Source organism: Stomoxys calcitrans, chromosome 5 (assembly GCF_963082655.1).
Source record: "Stomoxys calcitrans chromosome 5, idStoCalc2.1, whole genome shotgun sequence".
Lineage (NCBI taxonomy): Eukaryota > Metazoa > Arthropoda > Insecta > Diptera > Muscidae > Stomoxys > Stomoxys calcitrans.
The window spans coordinates 159,721,511-159,748,230 of record NC_081556.1 but is presented as its reverse complement, the minus strand read 5'-3'; the positions used below and the strand labels follow the sequence as shown (position 1 = coordinate 159,748,230).

At 37.4% G+C, this 26,720-nt stretch overlaps 3 protein-coding genes across 5 annotated transcripts; 2 read left to right on the top strand and 1 right to left on the bottom strand.

Moving 5' to 3' along the window:
* Nucleotides 1–4,088: 4,088 nt before the first annotated feature.
* Nucleotides 4,089–7,588, top strand: LOC106094737 (transitional endoplasmic reticulum ATPase TER94). Its single transcript, XM_013261974.2, has 6 exons — nt 4,089–4,265; nt 4,835–4,937; nt 5,004–5,450; nt 5,546–7,135; nt 7,196–7,350; nt 7,416–7,588. Exons 1-6 carry the CDS (start codon nt 4,249–4,251, stop codon nt 7,507–7,509), a joined length of 2,406 nt encoding a protein of 801 aa, XP_013117428.1. The 5' UTR covers nt 4,089–4,248; the 3' UTR covers nt 7,510–7,588.
* Nucleotides 7,589–11,027: 3,439 nt separating this feature from the next.
* Nucleotides 11,028–23,349, bottom strand: LOC106094736 (glycerol-3-phosphate acyltransferase 3). Of its 3 annotated transcripts, XM_013261973.2 has the most exons (7): nt 23,018–23,349; nt 22,643–22,936; nt 13,164–13,406; nt 12,775–13,011; nt 12,193–12,426; nt 11,662–11,918; nt 11,028–11,505 (listed from the first exon to the last, which is right to left on the bottom strand). In XM_013261973.2, the coding sequence occupies exons 1-7, from the start codon at nt 23,183–23,185 to the stop codon at nt 11,208–11,210; spliced, it is 1,731 nt and encodes a 576-aa protein (XP_013117427.1). In that variant the 5' UTR covers nt 23,186–23,349; the 3' UTR covers nt 11,028–11,207. The 3 variants fall into 3 exon arrangements, with proteins under 3 accessions (XP_013117427.1, XP_013117425.1, XP_013117426.1); XM_013261971.2 differs by lacking the exon at nt 12,193–12,426 and having other exon boundaries at nt 23,018–23,348; XM_013261972.2 differs by lacking the exon at nt 12,775–13,011 and having other exon boundaries at nt 23,018–23,347.
* LOC131997777 (uncharacterized) lies at nt 18,054–19,756 on the top strand. Its single transcript, XM_059369362.1, has 2 exons — nt 18,054–19,169; nt 19,256–19,756. Exons 1-2 carry the CDS (start codon nt 18,974–18,976, stop codon nt 19,648–19,650), a joined length of 591 nt encoding a protein of 196 aa, XP_059225345.1. The 5' UTR covers nt 18,054–18,973; the 3' UTR covers nt 19,651–19,756.
* Nucleotides 23,350–26,720: the final 3,371 nt, after the last annotated feature.

Genomic DNA, 26,720 nt, shown 5'->3' with positions numbered 1-26,720 from the left:
AATCCTATGAAATAGTTGCCGATACCCACCATCGTGGACTCAAAAAAATGACTTAAATATATCAAAGACATGTAAAATGTTGGTGTGCTCATTGGGCGGTATAAGTGTAGTCCACATGGGCTTGCCAGGTCCTCAAAGCAAGAAGTCGGAAAACTCTATACTAAAAGTCGGGATTAGTCGGGACTCTCCAAAGACGAAAGTCAAAATCAAATTTTCATTTCCAAAAAAAGATAAAAACGGACTAATTTCCGCCGATATTTGGACACCTGCAGAATATTCGACACCCACCACTATGAATTCATCTAAAAATGTGTGGTACTTAAATCAGTTTAAATTTGTTTTTATTTTGATTTTGAGGAAATATAATAGGAAACTGATTAAGACCACCGAAAGTCATATTGAGGGATGGGTTCATAAGCTAATACATGGTGAGACTTCTAAGGGGTCAACAGTGTAAGTATTGGGGGATATAAATGTACTTCAGGTATCGAATTTCAGCCAAAAAGAATCAATATTGAGACATCTATTGGCTAGGCATCTAATCGAGGTACCGGTTTATATGGGGGCTATATCTAATTATGGACCTACCTATCTATGTGGTATTCGGGAGGGCATAAAAATATCTTACACACCATATATGAATCAAATCGGACAAAAATTAAAGCTTCTAGAGTAGCAATATCCAAATCTGAACACATATATGACCCATTTTTAATCCTCAACATTTCCATCGGATACATTCATTCGTACAAACGCTATAGTGATTTCGATAGAAGGGCGGATAGGCGAACAGGAAGTTGGATAAATAACAAACTCTTTATGCTTTCAAAGCGTAACATCGGGAGAATGGTCAATATAGGCCCACACCGAAGGATGCACCTCTGTGACCTACGGATAAGGCTGAAAATAGGGTGCGGATATTAATCCGCCCCATGCCAATATAGACATACACCTAAGCCAGTAATCGATTTGTTGTGCGCTCTAAATACTGTGACCCACACTTGACACTGATTTGGAAGGGGCTACAACAACTCATTCATTGAACTTTAGCAAAAAAGGATGAAAAATAAGACTACCATAAGTAAAATAATACCCTGTACGACTGTGGAGGTGTAGGGTATAATAAACCAGGACCTAAAACAGAACTGTACCAAGTTTCAGTCCGACAGCAATATTTGTAAAACAGTAGTGTGCTTTGAACAAACAGACAGACATATGCATGGATGTGACTCAAGTGCTTCGTATATACAAAACTGATTGAACCAAAGAAGGTACCTCGTATTTATGTATACATCCAATCCGTTCAATGTTTGTTGTGGCCGCAAAAGTCGGAATTTTTCGATATTTTTCTCGAATATTCGATAGTCATGATAGGCAGAAAAAAGTCGGGATAATCTTGAGCAATCCCGATCATCTGGCAAGCCTAAGTCCACATTCAAAATTTCAGTTAAGGCTGTGTGTCGAATTGTAGCAAAGTTGTAGGGATAGTACAAATATGACATTAAAGGTGGTGAATAATTCTTGGGTAGCCCAGGGGCTAGTAAGATTTTTGACAGCACAGCAAATTTTGACGTTTCATTGAGCAAAGTACCATGTCAGTAATTATAAATTCATGTGCGTTTTGGTACTCAACTTGGGTGCGGCATAACTTAGCAGCCTACATTGTGGGCGGACGTCACTCAATTTAAACGTCTTATTTGGCATAAAATAAGTAAAATTATTTTTTTTTTATTATCATTGGCAACGGAATTCTAAAAGGTTGTTATTTAACAATAATGGTCAAAAGTAAGGTTTTGTGTTGGTATTTTATTGAAATGACGGCGCCGCCGTTTAGTGATTTTTTCTCTAACGGCGTCAATAGTTTGTTTACCTGGCAAAACTCATGCCAGGTAATTTCATGTAAACAATAGAAAAATTAGAAGCAAATTTGCATTTGAATTCATTTTTCGAAGAAATGGTTCGTGAAGAAGGTTCTATGTATAAATTTTCTTGAAATTTGGGAATAATTAATACAGATGTCTTTAAAATAACATTAGTTGGCTTACTCGTCGTGTTTTCCTCTTTTCCAAAGCAAGACCTAAAATATTGTAAATATATTCATATTTCAACGTTTACATTTGCAATATAACTGCTAGGGGTTATGGAAAATATTTTTGAAAAATATTCATTATGCAAATAATTATTATTATTACTTTTTGCTGTATTCGCGTATTTGGTCTGTTCGCGTACTTTTTCAGTAAAAGTTTGGTAGATGGGCAGTCTGATCCCCCTACTGATACCTGAAAACGACAAGGGAGAGTCGTACAGACCGATCTCCCTTCTTTCATCAGCAGCCAAGACGCATGAGGGACCACTCCTCTCTCTGGACAATTTCCATTCGCCGAGCATCAGCATGCATTTCGAAGGCTGAATAGGGCTACAACTGCTTTACATGCCATCACCGTATACAAAAGTACACTTGTTGTGCTGACAAAGATACCTTGAACTAACCATCTAATGATTGTGGATATTGTGGCTATTGAAGATATCTGTATCCGTTCACAATTGGCAGACTAATTTGAACTAATTTTTTCTAATCCCACTGTGCGTCACTTGTTTAGCTGTCCAGCTATACCCACGCAATCCCATGGCAGCATCTTCCCTCCTTAAAAATTCAAAGGAACGGTGTTGGTTTCATCGTAGCTCTCCGATGAGGATGATTCCGTCAAAACACTTAAGAAACCGATAATTGCTCTTTTCTTTGTGTCTGGAACGATAAAATGTTTTAATTTTTAAAGATTTTTCAAATAATTCCGCAAATTTTGCACTTAACTTCTAATGTAGAACAATCGTCATTTGTCGAGTTTTGTACCTGAACACTAGCTGCTGCCATGAATCTTCATTAAAAGAAAATAAAAATTAAACAAATTTAATAATTACCAATAAACAATATTTATATTTTTTACTTACCTATGCCTTTTTGATCCATTTTGCCGTTAGCTGACCTTTACAAAACATCCGTTCAAAGTTGCAAATTTCTGCTAGCAAAAAAAGTCCCAGTAGAAAATCGCAGGTTCTCTATTTTCTAACTGTCAAAATTTGCTCTCTCTGTCGCGCTCTCTTCTGCTGGCAAAAAAGTACGCGACTTCCAGTAAAAATTTGTGAAAATTTGCACAAATTTTTGAGTTCCCGAACACAGCTATTATGTGGCGCGCATATCTTGTTTACTTCTGATTTTTGACAAACGTCAAAATTTTTCAGTTTCGATTGGCACAGCAAAATGAATTTTTTTTTCTTACCATTCGACACAACGTCTAATCAACAAATTTAATGAAGAATTAGTCGTCATGTGAATCACGAGTTGTATGACGACGATAGCATAGTTAAACGCATGACATAATTACCAGGTAGTGTACCGTAAACATCTCAGTACAATTTTTTCTCGCTAAGTGCACTATCTGCCAACGAGTTTTGGTTGTATGTGTATTATAATTAAGAACAATAACACAACAAACAACGAAAAATGGCGCGAACTAGTAACATACACAAAATCAGAGTTGCACTAATCACTGATTTTGACAGATAGTGCACTCAATATTTTGTTGTTGGGCAACTGCCACTACCTGTAAATGAATATATCTTGGTTAAACGCATCAAAATACAATGTTTTCGTTGGCTATGTCATGTTGTCAGAATGGATGAAGAAGCTTCAGGCATGAAGTCTTTTGAATGCGACCATAAAAAAGCAAAAGTGTGGCAGATATTGGAGAAGAAGGGCAGACAGACCGACTTAATATGTCATGACGATCAAGACAAATGTTTCGAGGAGTTACAAATAATGGTATAGAAATAATAATTTTATTTATAAATTACATGGAACAAGATACGAATTAACACAAACAAAATATTTCTACAAAATTTTAATTTTTTAAAACTGATACTGTATATTTACAGTCAAGATATATTCATATTCATAATTATGTCATGTTTACAGTCAACAGAACAGTATTTTTTATATACACCGCTAAAGCAAGGTTGCTTTCGTTTAATGCGTTTTTGTACAACTCTGTAATGACAATGTCAAATTCGCAAAATATCGCTCCAAAGTTGGCACCACTGCAATCGAGTCAGCTTTTGATACGACTAGTCCAATATACGTTCGTTGCAGTGCGAAAACTCGAAAACTCTTTATTGTCCAACTAACTGTCATTATAAATTAGGTGAAATCGTTAATTAAATTAAGTAAAAACTAACAACTTCAATAAAACGATGGCTGATTCTAAGAGGTTAGTAAAACAGTGCAATGCGGGCTGCGAAATGTCTTCATTCGAAATGGAAAATGGCTTGATGGAGAAAAAGCCGACACAATGAAGTGCAGCTGTAGGGTTAGAGAGCGAGACGACGTCAAAATTGTTTCAATTTTCGCGTTGTCATTGCATGCAAATACATAATGAAATGGGTGAAAATTATGATTTTTGGAAAAATAATTCAAAAAAGAGCTTTAACAATCGAATTTTCTTTTGAAATTCAACGCTACAATATATAGTCCAGTTTTAAATTTGTTGTACACATGGACATGTACAATTGCCTGAAAAAATGGCTTAAAATTTTCGGGGTCAATTTTTCGTTGTTGTTTTAATAAGATATTGTAATGACTTCGAAGATAAAACATGGCGAATGCCAGTGTTATAGGTGGTGGGAGTATTAGTAGTGGCACGCCATTCCTAAGACTTTGATGGGTAGTGAAAGTAAAGAAGGAAACAAAGGCTCGAATCAATTGGAAAAAGCCACAGAACAATAAGTCACCCTTATATATGCATAAAATATCAGATGTTAATTAAAATTTATTTTACAGCGAGGATTTGGCTACCGCTATCCTGAAGCGTAAGGACCGACCAAATCGTTTGATTGTTGATGAAGCCACCAATGACGACAATTCGGTGGTCTCTCTTTCGCAGGTTGGTAAACATTTGTGATAATATGCCATTAAAACTGTGAAATGATGCATAACATCTTTTGAATAGGCGAAAATGGACGAGTTGCAGTTATTCAGAGGAGACACCGTTATATTGAAGGGAAAGCGCCGCAAGGAGACTGTGTGTATTGTGCTTTCGGATGAAAGCTGTCCCGACAGCAAAATCCGCATGAATCGTGTCGTCCGTAACAATTTATGTGTTCATCTTTCGGATGTAGTCTCAATTCATCCTTGCCCGGATGTGAAATACGGCAAACGAGTACGTATTTTGCCCATTGATGATACTACAGAGGGCATTACTGGAAACTTGTTTGAGATTTACTTGAAGCCGTACTTTTTGGAGGCTTATAGGCCCATTCATATGGGCGATATTTTCATCGTACGAGCTGCTTTGAGGCCCATAGAGTTCAAGGTGGTTTTGACTGACCCCGAGCCGTACTGTATAGTCGCACCCGAGACTGTAATATTTTGCGATGGTGACCCTATTAAGAGAGAGGTAAGTGATCGTCGACGCAAAAGAAAAATCTCACGTTTTCTCTATTTTATGCATACTAAAATGCCTGATTCTATGCATACAATCCATTTCAATAGGAAGAGGAGGAGTCTCTCAATACCGTTGGATATGATGACATTGGCGGTTGCAGAAAGCAGTTGGCCCAAATTAAGGAGATGGTTGAGTTGCCTTTGCGTCATCCATCTCTTTTTAAGGCCATTGGTGTGAAGCCTCCTCGTGGTATTCTTATGTATGGCCCACCCGGTACTGGTAAAACATTGATCGCTAGAGCCGTGGCCAATGAGACAGGAGCTTTCTTCTTTTTGATTAATGGTCCCGAAATTATGTCGAAATTGGCCGGCGAATCAGAGTCCAATTTACGCAAAGCCTTTGAAGAGGCTGAAAAGAATTCCCCAGCTATTATTTTCATTGATGAAATTGATGCCATCGCTCCAAAGCGTGACAAGACGCATGGTGAAGTGGAAAGACGTATAGTCTCGCAATTGTTGACTTTAATGGATGGCATGAAGAAGAGCTCTCATTTGATTGTAATGGCTGCTACAAACCGGCCCAATTCCATTGATCCTGCATTGCGACGTTTCGGTCGCTTTGATCGTGAAATCGATATTGGTATTCCCGATGCAACTGGCCGTTTGGAAGTTTTGCGTATCCACACAAAGAATATGAAGTTGGCTGACGATGTGGATCTGGAACAAATTGCCTCTGAGACCCATGGTCATGTTGGTGCTGATTTAGCGTCGCTTTGTTCCGAAGCTGCTATGCAACAAATCCGTGAAAAAATGGATCTTATCGATTTGGAGGATGACAAAATCGATGCTGAGGTATTGGCTTCTTTAGCTGTAACAATGGAAAACTTCCGCTACGCTATGACAAAATCGAGCCCTTCGGCTTTACGCGAAACAGTTGTGGAAATACCCAATACAACATGGACAGATATTGGTGGCTTAGAAAACGTCAAAAAAGAGTTGCAAGAGTTGGTGCAATATCCGGTTGAGCATCCAGATAAATTCTTGAAGTTCGGTATGCAACCAAGCCGTGGTGTTCTTTTCTACGGTCCACCCGGTTGTGGTAAGACTCTATTGGCTAAAGCTATAGCCAACGAATGCCAAGCCAACTTCATTTCCGTCAAGGGCCCAGAACTCTTAACCATGTGGTTTGGCGAATCGGAAGCTAATGTCCGTGACATTTTCGATAAGGCTCGCTCGGCTGCGCCTTGCGTTCTCTTCTTCGATGAATTGGACTCAATTGCCAAAGCCCGTGGTGGAAATGTCGGCGATGCTGGGGGTGCTGCCGACCGTGTAATCAATCAGATTCTGACTGAAATGGATGGCATGGGTGCCAAAAAGAATGTCTTCATTATTGGTGCTACCAATCGTCCTGACATTATTGACCCAGCTATCTTGCGTCCTGGACGCTTGGATCAACTCATTTATATTCCACTTCCCGATGATAAATCGCGTGAAGCAATCCTCAAAGCAAACCTTAGGAAATCTCCATTGGCTAAAGATGTAGATCTCTCATATATCGCTAAAGTCACACAGGGATTCTCGGGTGCAGATTTGACTGAAATCTGCCAACGTGCTTGTAAATTGGCCATCCGCCAGGCCATTGAAGCAGAGATTAGACGCGAGAAGGAACGTGGCGAAAACCAAACTTCAGCCATGGATGTAAGTAGGGAATTTTTATTTCGCATGTACAATAAATACAAAAATATAATGCCTTTCTAGATGGATGAGGAAGATCCGGTTCCAGAAATTATACGTGCCCACTTTGAAGAGGCTATGCGCTTTGCTCGTCGTTCCGTATCGGACAATGATATCCGAAAATATGAAATGTTTGCCCAAACATTACAACAGTCTAGAGGATTCGGACAAAACTTTAGGTATAAAAACTTTTGAAGCTTCAATACAAGAAATATGTATATTAATTTTTTTTTTTGTCGAATAGATTCCCTGGAGGCTCCAGCAATACACAGGGTTCTGGACCTAACGCTCCGGCGAATCCTCCAGGTGACAACGGCGATGATGATTTATACAGTTAGATTTTTAGTTTTAATTCCTTTTTTATAAAACAAACATTTATTACAAATCGGAGAAAATAAACATACAATCCACATTCAATATTAACATCATTTGAATTAGTAATACAAAAGCCACACATTCACAAACATGAGGTCACTCCACCCAATGTGTAGTGGGTATACCAACATCATATTTTCTCAAATAAGATATTTCTTAATATAATTATATATGAAGATTAATAAATAAATACAATAAAAATTTTAAATAAAAATTTTAAGACGAGCATTTCATTTTCTACTTCCAAATTTCCACCAAAATACACGCGCTCTCAAATTTTTGACACCTAATTTTATTTTGAGGTTTTGTCTTCTGTGTAAATTGTCAGGTTCGTATTCAAAAAAAACTTCTTAATACATTGAATACATGCCCTAAAATTGATCACTTTCTCAAAGTATACAGGGCATTCCGAGTATACATACCATACATTTTTCGACCTTCTCGAAGCTGGTTTTGTCGGCAACTCCTTATTCCGGTTGGTTGTTAACATTTTTGGTATCACATATTTTGGAATAAAGTTTAATTTTCCTTTTTTTGGTTTTAATAATAATACCTGTAAAAGAAATACTCAGTCAGTTGGGAAAACTATCTGATTGTGAAAATTTATTTAACCCATTTTAGACCACTTCTCCTACTTATGGTGCAATCGCTTTGAAACTTTACATGTAAGAAACTGGCGGCTCCCTGATAAATAAAAGGTACACACGGTGCTTTTATGTAAAATCGTTTCCGATAAATTGGGGTTGAAAGAAAATATAGGACAGACATTTTATTTAATATCAGCAATAAAATTGAAAAGAAGTGCATTATATTTTTAATTTTTCCCGTCTTAGTAGACTTCGGAATGTACTAAAATTAATATTATGACATATTTCTCTCAAATTGCAAATGTTGCCCATGAACATTACACTAAGGACAGGGGCAAACTTCATTCCTCTCTTTTCATCCAAATACAAATGTAAAAATGTGAACATTTTTAAATTTTTTCCGAAAAAAATATACTTAACTTATTCAAAAAATTATAATAAAAATACCACGGGCAAAATTTTAAAAAATTTTTATTCCCACAATATTATGTGGAGTCAGTGTATGTTAGTAAAACTGCCATTCCAACATCAGAAATGTCATATGTAATTTCTAAAATTGTAACTCTGAAAGTTTTACACATGGTGTGATATGTACGATAAATTTTAATATGACCAATAGATATCGGAATAAATATGCAACTTTTTCGTTTAATCGACCTTTTATATAATTGAATATATATTAAAAAAAAGTACAATACATGTGAGAAAACATGCCGATTAGAGCCCGCTCTATTTGTATATGGTGTATATAAGACAAGTCTTATGAATACAGGAAGGACAGTTCACATGACATTTCTCATCGTGCAATAGAAGCTTAACATACAGCCAATACATGCATGGAAATGTTCGCCAAGTTGCCCAAAACGCAACACCTGTCTAAAATGGGTTAATTAATTAAAATAAATCATATTGAATTGAAAATTACCAGTTTTAATTTATAACATTCTTCAAAATGAATGACATTAATAATTTGTTTCGTACACCTCTTGGCGATTCTAGTAGAAAAAATGACATATTGATCGACGTACCGTAAGTGGAAGACCAGAAGAGTGACCATTGTTTTTCAGTTGATATGTCATACGAGGTCTGAGCAAAAAATAACCGTTATTTTAATTTTTTTTCAAAAAGTATTTATTTATTCATCAATAACTATCTTTTCCCCTTCAAAGTAATCGCTCACATATTTTTTTCCGTTTTTTCCTATGCTCGAAATACTTTTCAAATGCGCATTTATATGTGAGATGTGTCAAGCTCTAGATTTATTTAGACCATATTGAACACGCATGGGAGAAGCCATTGTATACAATTTCTACCAAATCGGATTAGAATTTCGCCCACTAGAGGCTCAAGAAGTCAATATCCCAGATTGGTTTATATGTCAACTATATTAGGTTATGTACCGATTTGAACCATACTTATCACAGTTGTTGGAAGTGATACCAAAAGTTAGTTTGCACAATAAAAACGTCTGTATAGATTTTTGCCTTCTTGATTGACGGTTCAAATACTTCCTCGTTACAAAGTGATATTTGCCATCAACTTGAATTAGAAGGTGAAGAAAAGGCCCTTTCTCTAAAATGTATACATTCAAGAAGGGTGGAGGAAGACTCCATGAAAATTAATGTCTTCATTTGGAGATGCAATATCAAAGCTAAACGTTTCGAACTCTCCAACGCAGGAAAAGTTAAGAATTTGTCCTTGCCAGCATTTGTTGCTTCCAATGACCGACCCAAAATATTGTTGTAGCCGGCATAGATACCAGCATATGTTTTGTGTATATTATATCTTCAACTCGTTTAAACTTCCTTGTCAACACATCTGGTTCTTAATTTATCCGATTTATTTGACGAATGCAGTAGCAAGAGTTACTCCACGAAAACGTTTTGTTTTTGAAGGCATATCACACATGACAAGGTTTGAAACACCTTAAAGGTGTAAGGCTATCGAAAGCGGCTTAGTATGGTGAATGACTAGCCTATGATGGATTTACTCGTCCTTGATAAGAAGCCGTTTACTATAGATTTCAGTGCGCTGCAACGTATATTGTATGCGATGGGAACGTGAGCTCTTCCTCCATACTATAGAGTCTGTAGTTGGCACACGCCTTGTTTACGGGACATAGTATACTTTCTTTTAGCCAGACGATATGATACATAAACGTCATCAACGTGACGGCCTTCGTCTGAAATAGTTCAGTTGGTAACCCATCGGCTCCTACTGCATTGTTTTTCCTCATTCGGATTACTACTACACTGACAACATTCTTTCTTTGCGGTTGTGGCGTATCCTTGTCGCCTTTTTGTTCCTACGTTACTGACAACGATTTGGTGCTGACTGCAGGATTCCTCTGAATGCCGCATTCTTGAGTTAAGTAGAATTTCGACACTGCTGAATATACTAAGGATTCCTTGGAGGGAGACGTTTGATACCCACGTACAACTTTGCCACATTTTCCATGGTGCGCCCCTTTCACATCTCATCATTGATGCTGAACCATCAATTGATAAAAAAAACACTACTATTATCAATTGATGCTTTAGCAGCTTTCCGGTCATTGGTTACATATCGCTTCTATACATAGCGATTTTAAAATTTGATTCTAAGCTCACTAAAGTGAACGATTTGCTTTGAATTTTGCATAATAAAAATACATAACATAGCCTTAAACACTTAAAAACCGACAAGAACACTAAAAACAACGTTTAGTGGTGGATACCACCCTTTGTGGCTGACGTTTGTAAATACTTCAGTTATGTTAAACTCTTCTAAAAGAAATATTTTCCTATTTTTCCTGTCGAGTTTAGCGATAGAGATTAAGTTAAGGTTTAATTATTTATTTTTTTTTTTTTTCTTAGCACTCATTAATATTAGAGACGAAGAAAAAACATGCGGAATTTTACTTAAAAATTCAGTTTTTAATTTATTTGGTTCCATTTTAATGTTTACTTCGAAAAATTGTATGTATATTAATGTATTATGTGGTAATAAATTACAATTATTTAGTAGGTTGGTTTATGTGTTGTGTTTTGGAAACATAATCTAACCATATTTCTAAGAATACATGATTGCAGGGATTAATCTCCCTTCAGACGTTTGATAAATTCCACTTGCTGCATTTCCTTCCATTCTTTTTTGGGTTTCATGCGCTTCAGTTGACCATCCCAGACTAAATCGACTAGACCGCCTTGCTTGGCTATAACGCTTTTCACACGATTTGCAAAATCAATGGCCGATTCGCCTTGCTGCCGATACATTGGGGGCAAATACCAAACGTCGCAGACAATGGCCCAGGACGTCATCATCATATACAGGTATTGCATCATGGAATATTTGGAACTGTTCCAAAAGGCGTCGCCAAAACGAGGATCATACCTAAATGAGAGAGAAGTTATTGTCAATATTCAACCAAAGTGTGTTGTGCACAAATGAAACGCAAATGGGGCCTTTAAAGTTCAAAAACAAAGGACCTGAATTAAGTCCCAATGGGCCCATTTGTATTCCAAGTAACAGTGTATTTGCGAATATTACTTTATAGCTACGGGATATATAACGCCACCAACTTCAAAGCTGCCCTTCTTAAACTGCATTACGGAAGTATTGTTGATACATGTTCCCTCGGGGAATATAAGTATAGGAGGATTGTTTGGATCCGAAACATGCTGTCTCAATCTCTCTGCTACTGCATGTCGATCTTTTGCTTCACCTCTTTCAAACCATATATGTGGGGAAGCTCTTGCCAAAGCCCTTTGGAGGACACCCAAGAAGCCACCGTGACGTTGACCAATCTGAGAAAATTTTCCAAGTCAAAGTTATTTTTAACATTCAAATGAACGCTTTAAAAAGTAGTGGGAATAATTGAAACGGCAAGTAGAGTCGGATCGAAATGAATTTTTAGCCATAACCATTTGCTTTGGACCGAGCTCTACGAGGCCGCAATTTGAAATTTTTTCTGTCAAATCCAACGATATCACGATACAAACACAAAGATCAATGTTAATTCAACCAATTTGTAAAAGATAAGTGACACATAAAAGCAAGCGGGAACATGCACATACTTACCAACGAGTAAGTGCTGTCGCACATCAGTACCAATACATCAATGGGGCTGGTGTGATTTGCAACACATATGCCCGTGGTGGGACGATTCTCTTCATTGTGATAGTTAATAACAGCAGAGATGGCGCTGGACATGACTGAGAAGCAGTGCTTTAAAACTGTATCCACTAGACGGCGTTTGCGTTCGCCCTCTGGCATGTAGCCCAAAACCGCTGTACACAGAGTAATCCATTGCACCTGATTACAACACATAGATAATGGAAGAGATACGGAGAAACAACAAACAAGATGGAGAATGAAGCACTTTAATGAATACATCAAGGACAATTACATTTGACAAGTCGTAACCAATAACAAAATAACAAAAACGCACATCTTTGCATTCGAATGGCATCGAAGTTAGCATGAGAGATGGAAAGGGGCTATTTATCTACTAATCCCATGACTCCTTTATGAAAATACTATGCGCGGCCTTAGCACATGGAATTTGCGGCACAAACAACCATTCTCACTTGCAACATTATTTCAGGCAACACACATTAAATAACCCACTCATAGAAATTTTCTTTTCAATATTTTCCTCACCAGTGAAAAGGTACAATCTGTTGACATTATGCCAACATCAAGGGGCGAAGTGTGATTGGCCACGCAGAAGCCAGTGGTTTTTGGTTTATATTGAAGGTTATGGAAATTTATAACTGCCGACAAGGAACAGCAAATCAAGCGAAATGTGACTTTAAAGGCAATGTCCGCAAGGAAGTGCCGAACCATTCTGAAAGGGATCATAGCAACAATGCTGTTCGAAATAACAGCAAAGACCACCTAAGTCGGAGAAATACCAAAGAAATCGGTAACAAAAAATATCTGGTAAAACAAAAAGTTAAAACACATTCTGTCCGAAGGCTTTCTAGAAAGCCCAGACGCCATTCATAAATAACACATTTTTTTGTCTCATAAATCCTCTCCATACTTACTCCCAGGAAGCAGACTAGCACTCGTAGAGGCATTAAAATCACGTAGCGAACGACAAACCCCACAACCCATATGAGGGTTATTTTCCAATTGATGAATTCATATTGGCGGTTTGTTCGGGTCAATAAATTCCAGCTTTTCAGTTGTTCGGCCTCAAAGCGGGACGTAACTTCATCTTCAATAATAGCTTCTACACCAGCCTTGATGTAATCCAAACATTCCTCAAAATGAAAACTTATATTTTCCTAAAAAATAAAAAACAAAATGAAAATATATGAATACAATTTTAATTGCATGCTACATTTGAATTATAAGACAAGAATAAAAAAGTTTATACAAAAAATATGCACGTTTAAATTTAATTTGTTTTTTCGCCTTTTTTATTAAATTTAATGGGTCGATTATGGATTGCAACCCAACATCAGTTGTGTTGCCAAGGGCCAATTTTGTTCCAGAAAGTTGCTGAACGCTCAAAACACTGACATGGAATGAAAGTGAGAAAGATGTCCAATTTTTTTCATGGTTTTACCTCCTGGCAATGCACCTATAGTTGCGCGACCATCCATAATCAACCCCTAAAATTTTGACAAAACCAAAAAGCTATTCAATTGTATAGGAACAAAACAATTGGTAAGGTTTTGGAGTGAGCCAAACACTTATATGGATATAATGTAAGAGAAGATGCATAGAAGTGCATCTCAGTTTATTTGAATTAGTTAACTATAAGTGGTCCTGAGTCGAGCTGAATAACCAAGCGAATGGAACACACAAGGGTAACAACGACAAAGTTAATCTACTGCTACCTTAATCTAATCTGGAACATGTTTTTGACGGAGTATAAAATAATAATAAGGAAGTCGTACCATTGAAATGTCAATTAATTTTTGAATTCGCCTTACTAAAATATAAACATAAAAAAAAAATATTTTATAAATTGATTTTTGTGTTTGCTGCTGTTATGGTTCTAAAACTTCGGTTATATCATGGCTCGTGTCAAACAACCTCAAGCGCTATCAGCTTCACTCAGAGAAGTCAGGTCCATTGTGTCGTTCCCAAAAAAAGATTCAAAAAGCACAGAAGAACTCAGATAAAATTTTCGTCAGTACAATGTCAGACATTACAATGATGAAGATGAGGAGCCAACATGGCTGACAAAACGGCGACCAGGCGGACTGGAGAGTTCCCTCCAATCTGCCTGAAGTTAATTAGACATGAAAAAAGTGTTCTTTTAACTATAATTCTGCCACTATCCCCGCAATTTCAGGCAGTGTCACAATAGGTGCTCAACTGTCTTTAACTCCTCCTCACCTCTATAGCAAACATTAGACAGCCATGTGTCCAGTAACAGATCAAAGTCCTGACATTGCAATGGCTTGTCAGGTCTCTCAGTATTGAGGGCGGCAGCTCCACCCCATCGAGAAGAGATCGCCTTAAACACGCCAAGTTACCTCATATTGGTAACTTTATCTTTCGGGGGTATACGACAAGCCCATTGGCCAATCTCGGCAGCTCATTACACGCAATCCAAACGGCCTTACACCATGATGGCAACGCCCTCTTAGCCAACAAACTTTATACGTCCTTTTCAACTGATATGAAAATCCCACAGATATCCAAGAGCTTCTAACATGGGTACAAACCGCTCCTTGTGGTCATAGGGCTCTAATCGCAATCATCATCTTCCTCCTACCAAAATCTGCATTAACTTGGTAGCTACATATCTATCGCTACAAAAACCTAGTTGTTTTGTTGGTTAAGCCTTTCATGTTAATGGGAATTTCGTAAATTTTTAGTTTTTTTTATACCCTCCACCGGAGGATGGGGGCATATTCATTTTGTCATTCCATTTGCAACACATCGAAATATCCATTTACGACCTTATAAAGTATATATATTCTTGATCAGCGTAAAAATCTAAGACGATCTAGAAATGTCCGTCCGTCTGTCTGTTGAAATCACGCTACAGTCTTTAAAAATAGAGATATTGAGCTGAAATTTTTCAGATTTTTTTATTGTCCAGAAGCAGGTTCATATAGCCCCCATATAGACTGATCCACCGATTTAGGGTCTTAAGCTCATAAAAGCCACATTTATTATCCGATTTTGCTGAAATTTTGGACAGTGAGTTGTGTTAGGTCAGTCGACATCCCAGTTTAATTTGGCCTAGGTCGGTCCAGATTTGGATATAGCTGCCATATGGACTGATCTCTCGATTTAAAGTCTTGGGCCCATAAAAGGCGCATTTATTGTCGTATGTCTCCGAAATTTGGGACAGTGGGTAGTGTTCGGCCCTTCGACATCCCTCTTCAATTTGGCTTAGATCGGTCCAGATTTGGATAAAGCTGCCATATAGACCGATCTCTTGATTTAAGGTTTTGGGGCCATAAAAGGTACATTTATTTATCCGATTTCGCTGAAATTTGGGACAGTGAGTTGTGTTAGGCTCTTCGACATTTTTCTGAAACTTGCCCAAATTTGTCAAGATTAGGATATAGCTGTCATATAGACCGATATCTCGATTTAAAGGCTTGACCCCATAAAAGGCGGAATTGAACAATGACTTATACTTATAAGTATTTGGTCTAAATCGGATCACATGTCTATATAACTCCCTATGTGTGTCGTTTTCTCGGTTGTGATTTCCCGTCGTATGTTAATTATCGTTTGCTTTTGTTTCTCTTTAAGTTATTGAAATGTCGGTCTCCAATTTTTCTTGTTAATGAATTTAATTTTTGTCATTCTACCAGAACTAATCAGTTGGTTCTTCCGAGGGTAGATAATTTTTTGAGTAGTACTTTTTTTGTAAGGGTTGCACGTTTGTACAACTCCTTGCCTACGGATTTAAAGAATTTCAGTTTGTCAACAAGATCTTTATCAAATCGTCTTCGTCTACACTTTCAGCGCTTTTAATTTTTGTGTCAAATTGCCAACAACTTTAACGGAATGTTTTTATCGTGCGTATTATTGCTCTTTTATTTATAATTCTTGATAATTTGTTTTCAAAGCCAAAAGTATTATTGTGATTTTTTTTTTTGTATATTTTGGTTTAAGTATTACTTTTTTTTATTATGCTTTAATCATTTTTTTTAATTTATTACGTTGATCTTTTTTGAGTAGGATTTTTTTTAATCAGTTGCTGCTTATAATTTTTAGTAATTTGTTTTTTATTTGTTATTTAGTTTTATCTAGATTCAGAAAGTGTTAAATAGGTTAAATATTTTTTTCCATTTTCTAAGTTTTTGAGTTTTTTATTTTTAATTGAGTAGTTTTTTAACTTATGTTAGAAAAAGTACGTCTTATGCATAGTGTGATTATTTATAGGCCTGATGGCTTCGCATTGCATGAAATGAAATAAATAAATAAATAGCTGCTATGGGGCATAAGGTATGCATTTTTCAACGGATTTGGACGAAATGTGGTTTACATATATACCCGAGGTGGTGGGTATCCAAAGTTCGGTCCGGCCGAACTGAACGCCTTTTTACTTGTTTCTTAATTGACGCTTAAAAATAAATAAACTTCTTGCTCTGATTTGTCGAAACAAATTTGTCAGGAGATTCAAATTTTCTTCGCCTGGTTTACAAATTTCGACAAACCAAGCATTCCACTATCCGCATCCTGTGGACGCGCCCGGTAGCTCGCAGCTAAGCTCCTCGTGCAGCCCATGTGGTGCTCACAGCTATCCCATATTGGTTGCGCTACTGAATATCGATAAATGAGTATTATCTAAGAACGTGACACAAGCTGAATTCTGCTCTCAATGGCATGCAGTTTGCGTCGTTTACATTTTCTAAATATGCATTATTTCCTTTTCCGTGAAGGAAACTATGGCATAATGCACGTATACATTAGATATATTTTAATTTTTTGGGCAGAGCTGCTTGCTTTGAAGAAAAATAAAATAATTACCGACACCTATAAGCTTGACAAATATTTCACTGTGCAACAGCGCAGAGAAATCTTTTAAATTATGACTATTTTCATTAATCCGAATAATAATACACGAAATAACTATTAGCACCACGCGGGTCGGAACTCCTGCCAATCGCTTCATTTCCTCGCGGCGATCGGTCCTATGGTTCATTGTGTCGGCCTCGAAAAAAGATTCAGAAAACTCAGGAAAACACACATAAAATTTACTGCTGCCTGGCGAACTAAAAAATTTCCGTCAGCTGCCACTTGAAGCGCATATAGTGTACTATATTCTTGACTATAGTCAAGAATGGCGGGAATATAATTTAGACAAGAAAAAATGTGTTCTTTTAGTGCCACAATTGTTGCTCAACTGTCTATAAATCCTCATTTCCACAAATCCTGTGTTAGTTCGTGTCCATACGTCCATGTGTCCAGCGCTACTATACCCTAGTGAACATTTTTTAAATCTGCCATCCTGGTGGTTTTTATAGGAAAAACCTTTGAAGCTTATGGAAATTAAAAAAAATATCAAAATTTGTTTTTTTGCTTTGACACTCATTCTGGCTTTGATTGGTTAAATCAAATTTGCCGCAAATTTAAAATGTCAAGGCAAATCGAATTTTATTCGCATTGCCAAGGAAAGAAAGCTTATTAAAGAAACAAAGAAGCAAGGCGGATGGGATGGGTGGAATAAAACTTTGAATAGTATCATCAAACATCAGCTAAATGGAATACCTTTGAAATAGAGACAGACGAACGAAGTTGTTTACACTGTCCGTGGCTTTTATTTGCGTTCATAGGCATTTATGTGCTGCCCATCTATGGAATAGACCAATACTAAGTGCCTTTAATACTCAATATGACAAGGCGAGTTATTGGCGCCTTTGAATAACCAATGGCCATAACGTTGCCGCGTTGATCGATCTTATGGACCGAGATGAACTTGCTCACCTATAGAGTATGACGTGGATCGCAATTTCCATATGCCATTGTGGCTACAACAACAACAACCAATATCAGGAATGCCAATAACAAGGTTAGCTAATAGCCCCGAATAACATGCAAGCTCTGGTAACTATGAGCACCACACGGGTTGGAATTCTGAACTTCGATTTGTATGGTATTTAACGTCATCAAGCTCAGCTAGAAGCTACTGGACGCCTCCACAGGTTGCGGATAATGGAATGTTCTTTATACAGAGTAGCTACAACTACAGTCGCTAACAATCAGCGTTATTGAGTAGTGGGACACCACGCAGCAACGGCTTTTGCTTAAATACTGTGTGCCCCTATGATACTCAATATGACAAGGCGAGTTATCGGCGCCTTTGAATAACCAATGACCATAACGTTACCGCGGCGATTGATCCTATGTACCGAAAGGATCTTGCTCACTTACATCAGCTTCAAGATTATCGGTCTGAGACGAGTGAGTCTGCCTGGGCAGTTAAACAGTTGACATGTAACGTGTGGTTCCAAGTCACAATCGTTACACACATTCTTTGAAGCGGCTGCCTCTGCCGGATCGTAATTGATCCACAACTACTCTGGTTTTGACGGCGGAGGTTAATTTCTTCCGGTGCAGTTATGTCTTCGCAGGAATAGGATCTTTGTCTCCGGATGGAAGTGGTCCACGTGAGAACTAAGGTGACAGCCCGTCGCAGTTCGAAAAGCGGCATTCTGACAGATCTGAATATTATGCCACCGCGTGTCACATAGCTGACAAGAACACACTTGCGCTGCATAAGTTACCACAAACCTGACAATTGCTTTGTACGTGGTCAATAAGGTGCCTTTGTACGCACCCCAAGTGCTGCCGGCAAATGACTTAAGGACCTCTCTCATTGATAGTTTGTTCTCTTTTGTTCCTACAGTCAAGAGAAGAATACGTCATTGTAATGACAAGTGGAGTGAATCTAGGGAGATTGTTTTTACTAGGTCTCCTAAGGGATTTATCTTATTCTGCATTTCTACCTTGTAGATCAGATGAGAATTGGAAGAAATATTGCAAGTGTAGGAACAAGGCGAAGTCCGTTATTCGTCGGATAGGAAGCAACCATTTTTCTAAACTTTTTTGGGGTCTTGATGCGACTGGTATGTGGAAAGTTCTCAAACATTCTGGATGTGTTGGTGATGATAACTTCAATGCTGATTTTAAGTTAATGAGTTTTTTGTTGCAGGTGATGGAACGCACGATGATAGGTCTCACTTTTCAGGTGATGGAGAGACTGACTCTTCCTTTTCGTTTTGCTGTGTGAATGAGGTAGAAATCATGGAAACTATAATTAGGATGAAGTCTGGGTCAGGTGGTGTGGATGGTATTCCAATGCGTTTTATCAAGACCGTCTTTCTGGTGTCTTCTTCTTTTACCTTGGCTTGGAAGATTGTTAGGGTTATACCCATTCCTAAAGCGAAGCATGTTGGAAGGGTTGATGATTTACGACTTATTTCCATACTTCCTGTTCCAATTTCTAAGATTGCTGAACACATAATGAAGAATCAATTATTACAGTCATCGCAGCTTCGAATACACGATATGCAATATGCCAAGGCCTCAACACCTCTCATTTATTAATTAAGCTATCAGATTCCATCCGAATGAACGCCAATAAGGGAAAGCAGAGTGCATTGGTTTTTCTTGAGTTATTCAATTCCATTAATTTTGTTCGATTACTTACTAAATTGCGTGATTTCTACAAATTTTCTACATCCGCCTGCAAACTGAAACTTTCTTACTTAAGTAACAGATCTCAGTTTGTGGTTCCGAACTGAAGCATGCTTTCTCTTCAGTCTGGTGCACCACAAGGTTCTATCTTGGGTCCACTTTTATTTATACTTTACGTGAATGATTTGCATCGTTTTACTTCATGTAGAAGTTGTGAGAGGTTGATGACATTTTCTTACTATTTAATGGCAACTCTACAACAGCTGAAATCCTTGAGCATGATATAAACAGGGTTTTGAGCAGGGTGTTTAACTGGGCTTCTGTCAACTCTATAGGAATTAATCGCTCCAAATCCAAGGCTCTAATGTTTGGAAGTATAATACGACATCTCTTAACATTTTTGTTGGAAAATATGAGATTGAGTTTGTCGACAGACATAGATGTTTGGGTGTTTTTATTGGCACTGAGTTATCTTTAGTTACCATGTATTCTTCTATTGTTTTCCTACCTTTCAAGGCGAGAAGGCTTCTGGTTTATTCTCTGTTAATGCCTCAGATACTTTACGTTTTGGAGGTCTTTTCAGGTACAATTCGGGCTAACTTTACAAAATTGAGGCGAATTGTGAATTCCGCTGTGCCGTTTGTCTACAATGTCCAAAGACGAGATCGTATATCTCGCTTCGTAAAACGTTTTCTGAATTGCTCATTTAAAAGGTTTGTCAAGTGTAGGAATTTACTACTTTTTCATAACGCTTTTACTAATATTAGACCTGTTCCTCCAAGGAGGACTTTTGTATTTTCTCGGTTTACTAGAAACCCGCAATTGTTTATTCCTAGAATTAGAAGGAACATATATGAGAGATCATATGCTGTTAGAGAGGCGAGATGCTGGAACCGACTGCCTCGTGAGTTAGGCATCTTTTCCCATTCTAACAACGTTCTCCGTTTAAAACTTCTTGATTTTTATAACTCTTTTGCTGATGGTAAAATTTTGTTTTTTTTTTCTTGTTCTATTGACTCTCTTACTTTTGATATTCAAGGCTGCGCTATTTTTAATAGATTTGGAAATCAAAGTTCTTGAACACTGTGTTGGACCACTTTCTACTTATCGCTATCTTCCACTTAGATTTCTTTTTATTTTCTTTATTTTGTTTTATGGCTGGAGAGCCAAATTTTAGGTAATAATAATAAATTATCTCTTTATGTTAAGCAATTAAATTGAAGTTAATTATCTTTTAGACTCAGGTTACTAAAATATGTGTATGTAATTATTTTATGTGCCTTATTGGCTTTATATTACATATTTGGTTAATAAATGAAATGAAAAAAAAATGAAATGGGACCCCAAGTATTTTGGGGCACTTGATAGTCGGAATCGTTTCTCCACACGTGGCGATATCATCTGGTTTATTGACTTTTGGGAGGCCACCGCGGCGCAGAGGTCTCTCTATGACACTGAAAGCCTAAGTTCAAACCTAGCATGAACATTTTCAGAGGATCCCTTGCGGCACGCCGGCCATAAAAAGGAGTTCCCTTACTATTGAAATTAAACTTGATTCGGAGAGCATTCAGCATTCAGCTGTAACGAGTGGATAGTCTCACTAAAAGGCCGGGTGGCACCGGCCCGTGCATAAATACTGAGTACCTATGATTCTCGATGCGACAAGGTGAGTTATTGGCGCCTTTAAATAACCAATGGCTATAATGTTCCCGCGGCGATCGGTGGTATAGACCGGACCGAGCTTGACAAAGTTCGCTACCTCCACTTGCAAATGTGGCTAGAACAACAGCATTCATTGACATTTGTGATGGGCGTGCATATAACACAATGGAACAGTGGTGAAACAGTAAAATCATGGGAAGGATAGCGTAAAACTTCTGGGAAGCTTAAGACAGTAACAAGACGAATATTATACGACATTAAACCGACATACATATGCATATGAAAATACCCATACAAAGTAGTAGATATGATTGAGGAATATGTGGAAAATACCGTATTTTAAAAAAAAAAATTTTACAATAGAAACAGAATTACGATAAAATAGTTGGATTTTAACAAAGAAATTTTGCATCCAATGGCGATCTAAAATTAAGGAACTGTCCGATATGCAAATAACGTAGCTCGATACATTTGGTAGTTTGTATGTTTGGAAGAGTTGATTCCTACAAATATAAACAAAAACGCTAAAAAAAACGTCCAAAACATTCTATTGGAGAAAACTGTTCATTAATGAGTAACGAATTTTAGTTTTTTATGGTTTGTGTTATTATTTTGCAGTTTGTTCTTGTGAAAGATAACGTTTAATATCGCCTTGTTCTTACGGCTTGCATATTGTTCTTGTATTTGATAAAATACATAATTATTTCTGACCATTGATCAGTGTTATAAATATCGAAATGTACGAAACAAGCAAAGCAAGCAAATGTTATACACTTTGTCTTGGCCACAACGGTGTGTGTTCATTTTTGGTTTTATCAGTTAATGATAGCAGTAATAATAACTTGCTGTCAGTACTTATTACTATGTACTACGTATGTTCCCTCTGCTACTTTGAGATATTGAAAGTGGAAAGATCAGGGAAAATTTGGTTTCGTAATTTTGGTCTTATTTACATAGCGTGGCGGTCTACTTATGCGATGCATTTCTGATTGTGTCCAAAATGTATTTCATTGGAAAATTTGTGGCTCTCTCAAATGCACTTAAAATACTATACAAATATATACATGCATACATACATACGTACCGCCAACGTTACTCATTCTACCAATGTCCCAATACTAGAGAAAAATAAGTCAATAAACATAAGTCCATAGTGTGCAATCGATGAACTTTTGAACTCATATCTAAAGCTTATAATTATCACTTTGCTACGAAGGTAGCAAACAATTCGTCTACTCACATCTTTTATAGTCTCAGTTAACTTTTCCTTGTTGAAATTAGTCTCATTTGGAGTAGGCAATAAAACATTATCGCGATTGATGAGAGTGTTCCCGTTGGCATTGACGGCTTTTACCGTCTTACTAACGACGTCACAGCTGGATTTTTCTTTAGGTTCATTTACAGCGCTATGTACATCATTTGTTTGTATAATGGGCTTAATATCTGTTTTGGATTTTGTTTCCTCGCCTCTGTCTGTGTCCTTAATCGTTCCATGGCGCTCTTTGTGAGCAGTTTCTATACTGACACGTCCATACTGCAACGCGGTCGCAAAGAAAAACGATTCACATTGGCATGACAGTTAAAAACATAACAGAGATTATACATTTATAATTACCTCAAATATCCTAAGCAATAGATTTACATATGACCTTCGGAAACCAACGGACTTGTTGATGGCAGAGAGTATTATCAGGAATACAATAAAGAAAGACGTTGATATCCAGAACATGTTAACAAACAATTGCGGAATAGTCACTTGGAGAGAACCCAGTAAACCAAACATCTTCCGAGAGTTGGCTCACAACTGCAACAGACCAAGATTTTTCAAGTTTTAAACTATCCCCGAGTTAGCAATTGGCTCTTGTCGCAAATAATCGCATGTCTGTGGAAAAGAAAAACATCAACATCACCTTCCGAGGCTCCTGCGTGAAGTTACCGACGTCGGTAACTTTCGATGACATTCGATAGCGGAACATACCGGGTGACACAAAACAGTAAAACTAACTATATTTAAAAAGAAATCACTAAAACACAGTTCTAAACAAAAATCTGGAAGCTTTTTACAAGGAAAAACTGATTCCAGCTAAGCGTGATTGATTTCTAATATGGTTATGATTGATTTCTACGTTCGGTTCTATTGTGACTAAATCGCTTGAAACTCCAGTATCCAAATTCGAAGTTCTCTGCATAATGTTTGTCGGATAGTTTGAAGTTAAATTGTAGTTATTTTTTTTTTGTAAATCATCGACATCAAAAAGTTAAGGAAATTTGTGCTGTTTTGTTAAAATAGATTTAATTTTACATAAAAGTGGTGCTATTGCAAAATTATAGCTGAAACAAATAATAAACATACTAACAATTGGTAATTTGTGTTGGCATATGTTTTTTCATCGTATTTTAAAGCAATTTTGTTTATATTCCCTGCCAGAAAATGTGTGAAAATTTTTCACATATTCCAGGAGGGAAAAGGGCCGCGTAACAAATAAAAGCAAAAAGTTTTCGTTTCACTGGCTGAAGGGGGTTTCAGAACACATCCGATTATTTATTTCCATGTACTGAGTAATTTCATTTTAAAAATAATAAGTTGTTGTTGTAACCCCTTTTTCATGTGGAGGTGGCGATCCTCGTCAAGCTCCTATAGGTGAGCAAGCTCGTTCCGGTCCGAAGAGCCGATTGCCGCGGGAACAGGGTGGCCATTGCTTATTTAAAGGCGCAAATAACTCGCCTTGTCATACCGAGCATCCACTCAAAATTTGTGCAAGAGCCGGAGACAGCCTACCTCTCACTGAGACTCTTCGCTCGATATCGCTAATTGTCCGCGACTACCGTTGCAGCTACTCCGTATGCAGCATTACACCATCCACAACCTGTGTAGGCGTCCAGTAGCTCGCAGCTAAACGTTTCTTGACAGAAATTAACACCACACAGATCGAACCTCAATGATCCAGCTTGTGTGGTGCTCACAGCTATAACGTGCCGGAAAAATTAATTAGTTGTACTGTTGTGTGTCACCCTGTATGTTCAGCTATCGAAAATTACCGACTACGGTTAGTTCACGCAGGTTTCCTAGGCAACTAAAAGTCGATTTTCGGTTAATCGATCAATCTACATTTGTAGTAAAAAAGTCGAAAAGTCGAAGTTAACTTTTAGTGCATGGTTGAATTAAGAAGGTTGGCTCACTTGCCCAGCTGATGAAACACTAGAACGTCAAATGCTTGGCACAATTCGAATGTAAAGTCATAAGCCCCACAACAACGAAATTAACGATACAACCCTGTGGGGATGGTGGCGCATGTTCCCAATTCCCAAAAATTATAAATTAAAACGATAAAAATGTGAAAAAGATACAAAATGTAAAAAACCTTTAAAATCCAAACAAAGCATTTAACGTTCTAGTGGGGTTTGGATACAACTCTTAAATTGGAAAATTTGATCAGCTGGGCTTATGACTTTACCTTTTGATTGTACCAAGGTAAGATGCTTGGTTTGGAATACCACATTTATAATCATAAAGCATAGTGGGAATTTGCGCCACCATCACCACAGGGTTGTATCGTTGTTGTTGGACAAGTGAGTCAACCTTCTGAAATCAACCATGTTTTAATAGCAAAAAAATTCGGATACTCCACTAAAAGTTATGACGTAATTGCCAGGGAACAGCTGAGTACAATTTCTTCTCGCGAAGTACGCCATCTGTCAACGAGTTTTGGTTGTGTGTGAGTATTATAGTTAAGAATCATAACACATACAAACAACGAAAAATGGCGCGGACTAATAACATACACAAAATCAGAGTTGCACTAATCACTGATTTTGACAGATAGTGCACTCAATATTTTGTTGTTGGGCAACGGCCACTACCTGTAAATGAATTTATATTGTTAGGGGATTTGGTAGCGTATGGGCATGGCGAAAAATTTTAAGGCGGTCTCATTTGTACAACAACCACAAATCATATGGTGCAATCCGCCATCAAGCTGATCGACGTTTTGCCAACACACACAAAGAAATTTGTGTGCTTGTGTGTATACGTGTGCGTACATGAGCAGAGAATATGTGAGAAGATGACAACAAAGAGAATGCAAACAAAAATCTGACATCTTAATACCGTCAAACCTGGCCGGCTGTTAACAGCTTTTCGCGTGAGACCACCTTTTTAAATCCGCCTTGGCTTATGGGTAAATAAAACGCTCTTCGCCCTAAATGCTGTGTACATTAAACATTAGCAGCACTGACATACGTCCAAAAAAGTTGGTCTCATTTGTACAACAACCACAATTTATATGGTGCAATCCGCCATCTTGCCATGCTGATAGATGTTTTGCCAACACACAAAGGAAACATTTGTGTGCGTGTGTATATACGTGTGCGTACAAGAGCAGAGAATTTGCGAGAAAGAGAATGCAAACAAAAATCTGACATCTTAATACCATCAAACCTGACTGACTATTAACAGCTTTTTGGCGTGAGACCACATTTTTTAATTCGCCGTGGATGATACCATATGTTTTAATAAACGGCGATATGATTAGTCGCTTAAATTACGTTTACACTAGAGCTCAAATCCACTTAATTTGAGATAATCTCCAAACCACGTTTACATTACGATTGAAGTGACTTGCATATGTCAACAGGGATGTTTTTGAAAGCGTTTTTATTGTGTTCAGCATGTATATTATGGCCACCAATTAAATTGGTTAAGCCATCTTATTAAATTTAATGACAAGATTTTACAATTTCGATAAGAAAGTTGAGAAAAAGAGCTGTCCAAAACTACCGATAATAACCCGTAATCAATACAAACGCAGTGTTGCATTTGAATTTCGAAGGAGATTTGCTGCAAATTTCCTCAAATAAGAAGATTTGCTCACACCGAAAATGTATGGGAAACGTCGTTGTTAAACATGAAATTTCAGAAATTCGTCGAAAATCTAGATTTGCTCCAAGTGTAAACATGGTTTTAGCTAATCAGGGAGAGTATATTTCTCCATACAAACTAAATACTAGTACTGACATTCACAGGCAAGTGCCTATTAAATAATTGCGAAATCCGATGGACTCTTTTCTTTGTCAGAACACAAACAAAAGTAAAACAAATACACACATCAAAAACAACAATATGAAAACCGAGTTGATTCGGACCATTTCGTGAGCATTCAATTACATTTTCAATGAAAATTGTGCGAAATTTATCCTGATGCAGCGACATGTCGCTACTATTTTGCTCATAGAACTCAGTACCACTTGTACGGAATGATTTTGAGTATGCTGCTAGTTCGCGCCATTTTTCGTTGCTTTTGTGTGTATGGTTCTAAACT

Excerpts from the sequence above, each read along its gene's own strand:
- LOC106094737 (XM_013261974.2), top strand. Across the intron at positions 7,136-7,195 it reads ACCAAACTTCAGCCATGGAT|ATGGATGAGGAAGATCCGGT; the intron begins GTAAGTAGGGAA and ends ATGCCTTTCTAG. Across the intron at positions 7,351-7,415 it reads GGATTCGGACAAAACTTTAG|ATTCCCTGGAGGCTCCAGCA; the intron begins GTATAAAAACTT and ends TTTGTCGAATAG.
- LOC131997777 (XM_059369362.1), top strand. The coding sequence starts at position 18,974 with ATGACAAGTGGAGTGAATCTAGGGAGATTGTTTTTACTAGGTCTCCTA. Across the intron at positions 19,170-19,255 it reads TTGGGGTCTTGATGCGACTG|GTGATGGAACGCACGATGAT; the intron begins GTATGTGGAAAG and ends TTTTTGTTGCAG.
- LOC106094736 (XM_013261973.2), bottom strand. The coding sequence starts at position 23,185 with ATGTTTGGTTTACTGGGTTCTCTCCAAGTGACTATTCCGCAATTGTTT. Across the intron at positions 22,937-23,017 it reads TATTGCTTAGGATATTTGAG|TATGGACGTGTCAGTATAGA; the intron begins GTAATTATAAAT and ends ACCGCGTTGCAG. Across the intron at positions 11,506-11,661 it reads ATATATCCCGTAGCTATAAA|GTATGATCCTCGTTTTGGCG; the intron begins GTAATATTCGCA and ends TCTCTCATTTAG.